Source organism: Cucumis melo, chromosome 5, assembly GCF_025177605.1.
Source record: "Cucumis melo cultivar AY chromosome 5, USDA_Cmelo_AY_1.0, whole genome shotgun sequence".
Lineage (NCBI taxonomy): Eukaryota > Viridiplantae > Streptophyta > Magnoliopsida > Cucurbitales > Cucurbitaceae > Cucumis > Cucumis melo.
Genome location: NC_066861.1, coordinates 21085547 through 21091146, shown reverse-complemented (window position 1 = coordinate 21091146; position 5600 = coordinate 21085547). Strand labels below are relative to the sequence as shown.

At 31.8% G+C, this 5600-nt stretch overlaps 1 protein-coding gene across 1 annotated transcript; it reads right to left on the bottom strand.

Moving 5' to 3' along the window:
- Positions 1-533: 533 nt before the first annotated feature.
- Positions 534-3936, bottom strand: LOC103492205 (FCS-Like Zinc finger 14-like). The gene is made up of 2 exons (XM_008452486.2): positions 2850-3936; positions 534-881 (listed from the first exon to the last, which is right to left on the bottom strand). Exons 1-2 carry the CDS (start codon positions 3392-3394, stop codon positions 713-715), a joined length of 714 nt encoding a protein of 237 aa, XP_008450708.2. The 5' UTR covers positions 3395-3936; the 3' UTR covers positions 534-712.
- Positions 3937-5600: the final 1664 nt, after the last annotated feature.

The following is a 5600-nucleotide window of genomic DNA, read 5'->3' as shown; positions in this document are numbered from 1 at the left end:
CAACATCCGGCCCAAACCATGACCCAATATTCGACTTAAATAGTTTGTCGAGTCAAGTTCGACATGAGATCGTTGGACAATTGTTCTCACTCATGTACAAACGATCATCTTAAACTTTGATTTCAAGAAATTCTTTGAAACGTTTAATTTTATATAAAAAATGAAAAATTACACAAACGTTAAACTCTTTAAATATCTCTATAGTGATATATAATGTTGTACACCGAACATTAAACCCTTGTAATCTCATTTTAGATTTTATCTAAAACAGTTCCATTCTAATTGAGATAATTGTTCTCACTCATATACAAACGATCATCTTCTTGGCTAATCTACGTGGACATAGTTCATAAGATGGGTTACACATAACACAATTAGTCAAGGATGAATCATTTTTAAAACATGGAATATGATTTTACATCTTATTCATAAAATGTAATTTTGGAGGGAAGAAAACATTACATTTTATAGTTTGGTATTGTTAGGCATGGCCCGCCTAAGCTATTATATCATATCATATTTGATATTACCCATAATTCAAACATTTTAATATCACTAATGAAACAATTATCATACAAACCATCTTATTTGTAATACTTCTTTCCCACAGATATTCATTCCTACAAAGTCTTTGCTACCACCAGTTTATTTGATACACTTTACTTATATCAATCAGCTATATTTATATATTTATTTCTCATGTGATTACCTACTAAGCTGCAACAACACCTGAAGCCAAAGCAGGGGGACCAGCCACAGAGCAAGGCGATGCCGAGTAGTCTTTCATGGCTTTCGATCCACACTTGTCCCTGCAATCCCTGCAATCGTCGCCTCTGATGTGTTTGTCGCGACACTCAACACTGCAAAATGCCTTTTCCCCTCTGCATAAATGAAATAACAGCAAAGTCATTCTCAAAGGGAAAAAAAAAAGAAAAGAAAAGAAAAGAAAAAGATTCCAAGTTCATGAGAATCTTGAATGAATGCCAACCAAATTGCTAAAGTTTCATATCCAATCACATGTCATCTCATTTCAACCACATGAAAGTACAGGACAAGAACACCATTTAATAACTAGCTGGTCAATAATATCTCAATTCAATCACCGGTCACAATGATTTTCATTTACATGGTGATGATTTGAATCAGATAACAAAAAGAACTGTTATTCAGGATTCGGACTTCTCTACTCCGATTACCGGTATCATCAGAATAACAATTTCGACATATTTCAGAGAGTCCAACTAATTTCACAACCATAAAATGAGGAAGATTTTCTCTATAACAAGCCTACAATTAAATGATAGTTGAAAAGCATAAAAGTCAAAATATCAAACAAACCCGTGCAAGTGACAATAATCAATGAGGTGGCTTCAAAGTATTAGCCAAGAAACAAGCCAATATAATTGTCCCACGATTAAGTCATATACTATTCAGAGATTAATATAATGTCCAGACAAGGGAATAATAGCTGTCTGCCGAGCTAACTTAAAATGAACACTTAAGTCCTCGTTAAGGAAGGAAAGAAACAGCTTAATTATTTAGAGTTGAAGCTTAGAGACACTAAAAAAATATCTGAAAATGAAAACTAAACTCTCCTCTGGACCAAAAGTTATATCTGAAGATAAAAACTAAAAAACTCTTCTCTTGAAGAAGAAATAGTTGGGATATTATTAGTTTGACAGATTTCAACTTTGGGCTAGTAATTTGTTGACAAAGGATCCAAAGGAAGGCAAATTCATTTTGATTTACATCCTACTCATAACCATTTAATGGCTGCTGCTTAAAGTGATCTATTAACACAATTATCTTAGAGTATTTATAAACTGACCTGAAAATTACTCCATCAATCGCAACCATCAAACTGCAAGTTATATATTTCTTGTGAGAACAAAACAACGTTTTAGAATAACCCTTTTAACCTAATAGCTTAACAATACAAGAAGAAGGGAACTCTTCTTTATCATGTAAGATATGTCATCTTTTTATAAAACATCTAAGCTTTTTATTGGGATGGAGTCCTTTTCTGAAGTTAGTTCCACGGATGTTTTATGTATGCCTAGTATATTCTTTCATTTCTCCCCACGAAAGATCAATTAATTACCCAAAAAGGAAAAAAAAATGAAACATATAATAAGCTGAAATCCAGACATAAGAGAAGAACGGTCCTATTTGTGCAGATAACAAAGGAAATCAAGCCGTGCCAACCCAAGCTGAAGTAACGTTTTGCCAATATTTGATGATGGAATAGATGAATAGAATCACTCAAGTGTCCATCAAGGTAATAAGTTCTAAGGGAGACAGTAACCAAACTCAACCATATCAATCAAGGCAAAAAATACAATCATGCTGACAAATACCAGAAACGGGGCCCCGCTCCAAGCCTTTATCGAATCTTAAACAGATTGTGTAATTCAACAAATGTTTCCACTTTGAAAAACAAATCCTCAAAAAGATGGAAACAGATGATAAAAACCCAAAATCTGAAACGTGGAGCTCCTAAAGAGCCATCTCATAAACAAATAGAATAATCAAATCAGAATCACTCGTCCAATAAACTTCACTGAGAAAAAAAATCATCAATTCTAACTATGTTCATCAATTAATCAACCAGAAAACTTGGAAGAAATCATTCAACAATATAAGATTCCATTCCAAGTTACCATCACTCAACCATGTACAGGAATCAAAGAAGTGGGTTTGAATTTTTCTTCCCATATATATAGAAAATTTCATGTTTCAATGGTCCAGAGATTTACTAATAAAAGCTGATCAAATCAAAATTGCTTTGCAAAACAAACAACCAACTAAAACCAAGACAAAGGAGAAAAGGGAATAGAACTGAAATTTACCTGTACATGAAGATGTCAAGTCCATGAAGATGCTTGCTGCAGAGATAGCAAGAGCTCAAAAACTCAGCAGCACAAAACCCTCTCTCCGCTACACCAAAACTCATTGGGGAAGTGGAAAAAACCCCAGATCTCACTACATTGGAAGAACGTCCATTGACCAAATCGAGCTCACCATTAAAGTAAACACGCTTTTCAAACAAACGATTGCCAAAATGTGAAGTTACGCAAGTGTAACTTTCAGAAAGTTCATCAACGACCTCAGGTAGAGTTTCCTTTTCTAGGTTAAACCCACCTCTGAAATTAGCCGCTGGTTTAGCAGAAGAAACAATAGGAATCGAGCAAGACCTGGGAGAAACCGCCTTCGAAGATACAAAAGCTTCATGAATTTTGTCAGAATCAGTCATGGCAGCTACTATACCCAATCCAACAACACCCTTTTCGAAATCACGAGGGGATTTCGTTTTATCAGAAGAGAACGAACCAGACAAAGCGGTGAAGAGTGAAATACCGATGGTGGGTTTTCTTTTTCCGATGAAATTCTCCATTTTTTAGACGAAACTTTGATTGAATTCCTGTCCTTTTTTTTGTTTTTTCACAATCCTCACTAGAATCGGATGGATTGCAGAGGATACAACATCAAACAAAAAAACAAACTATGGAAGAGAAGAAATAACTCTTGTGAAGTGTAAATGACATTCAGAATGGAGTAAATTGGAAGAATTAGCGCACAGATTGTGAGTAAGAGAGAGAAAGCCCCGGAAAATCCTCTGGAAATAAGATCTCCGATGAGTACGAAAGAAGCAGCAAAACAAAGAGTTTCTTGAAACCCACTAAATTAAAACTTGAAAGAAGGGTTGGAGAAACCAAAAAAAGCTTCAGAGAGAGAGAGAGAGAGAGAGAGAGAGAGGAAGTTTAAGGCCTCTCTGTTCTCTTCTGAAGGGCTATGGGTTTAGGAGCAGAGGAATATAAACAGTTTGAAGAAAATAATAATTATTCTCTTCAACAGTCTTCAATAATTTCTGGACTGTCACTTTCTGCTCTTTCCCTTTTCTTTTTTCCTCCATTTTCTGTTTTTCTTTTTCACTTTATTTTACTTCTTTACTTTCAAAATATATATATATATATATATATATATATATATAAAAGAAAAACATTTGGGTTGTCGTGAACTTTGTAACGGGTTGTTGGACTAATGTGTTCAAGTCTATCCCGGATTCCGATTGGACATTTGATGACTTTAAAAACATTAAGTATGATTAACTATGAAGTTTTTATGAGCGAGTGGTTGAGAATAGAAGTTTATCTTGTTAGTTTAGGTAATAAACGATGTATTTTCATCTTTTGATAGTCCACTACATTTGAACTTGAATTTCAAGCATGGTTTAAATTCGAATTTAGTTACAAATTTTGATCTTTATAATTTAGAGCAAGTTAGAATTCAATCCTTTCTTATAGCTTGATGATCTTTTAATTCATATGGTATGATAAAATATTTGTTCCTATTGTATGGACTATTTAGGAGAGCTTTTATCAAAATATAGTGACTAAATTATTATTAGAAACCATAGAGATTACATTTTTATTATTTTGTGTATATATATTTTTAGAGAAGAACAATATAAGTCTTTAAAAAAGAAACTAAAGGCTCGTTTGAATTGCGTTAAGAATAAAATGATTTTTAAGAAACTCATTTTTGTTTAAGCTCATTTCTGTGAAAATTTGTTTAAAATACACTAAAAAAATATTTTTAAGTGACTTACAAATATTCTATTTTTCTTAAAAAAATAACTTATTTTTAAATTAAATATTTAAAAATATAATCTAAACACAACCTAGGTAGGAAGGATGATGCAAAGAATGATATCTAGAGTAACATATTTTGAAGTCAACAATCTTGAGAGGGTGTCATTAACATAGGTGTTAAACTTGAAAACAAATATATATATATATTGAGTGAGACCAATAAATAGTATTAATATTATTGCAAATGTACTGAACTTGTTGAGCATTACTAGTTAGGTTCAAGCATTATGCATTTGCATTCTATTATAATCTTACCCTTTCTAACTCTCACTCTACATATTTTTCACACTATTCCTTTCTGATTTCATCTTATTTATCATCTTGTTTTAACCTAAATATTCTTAATAACTTTTGAATAACCTTTTAAAGTTTATTTGAAATACTATTTTTATCAAAAGAATTTAAACGAAAAAATATCTTTTTTTAAAAACTACTTTTCCCTCTAATCAATTCAAATAGAATCTTATTTCGAATCTCACGTTGAAGAGACTATAAGACCTCACGTTTTTTCTATTTTTTTTTCATTGTCAAATTCATGTTTACTTAATAAGATATTAAAGCCATTAAATTCATACATATACTTGGTAAAAAAAAAAAAAGATAGAATATAATCTAAGAATTGTGAACAAATTGAGAATCTTAGATTGTGGAGTTAGTTTTGACATAAAATCTCCAATTGTGTGTTTCTCTTTAGACTTGCTCCTATCTAACACTTAGTTTAAGTGAAAGACTATAATGGTAGATTACAAATATGATATGACTATTCCTTAACAAATATAAAATTATAAAATAATAAAATTTAAAAAAAAAAAAATGAGCGCGGACTAATATTCAACTTAGGTAGCCTACGTAGTTTAGCTAGATGGTTCAAATCAACATTATTAACACAAGACGACTATAACTCAATCGATAAAAAATAAATACAATCTACTTCCTATTTAGATGATA

Coding starts and splice junctions, on each gene's coding strand:
- LOC103492205 (XM_008452486.2), bottom strand. CDS start 3,394: ATGGAGAATTTCATCGGAAAAAGAAAACCCACCATCGGTATTTCACTC. Junction 882..2,849: donor CTTGACATCTTCATGTACAG/GTAAATTTCAGT, acceptor TCATTTATGCAG/AGGGGAAAAGGCATTTTGCA.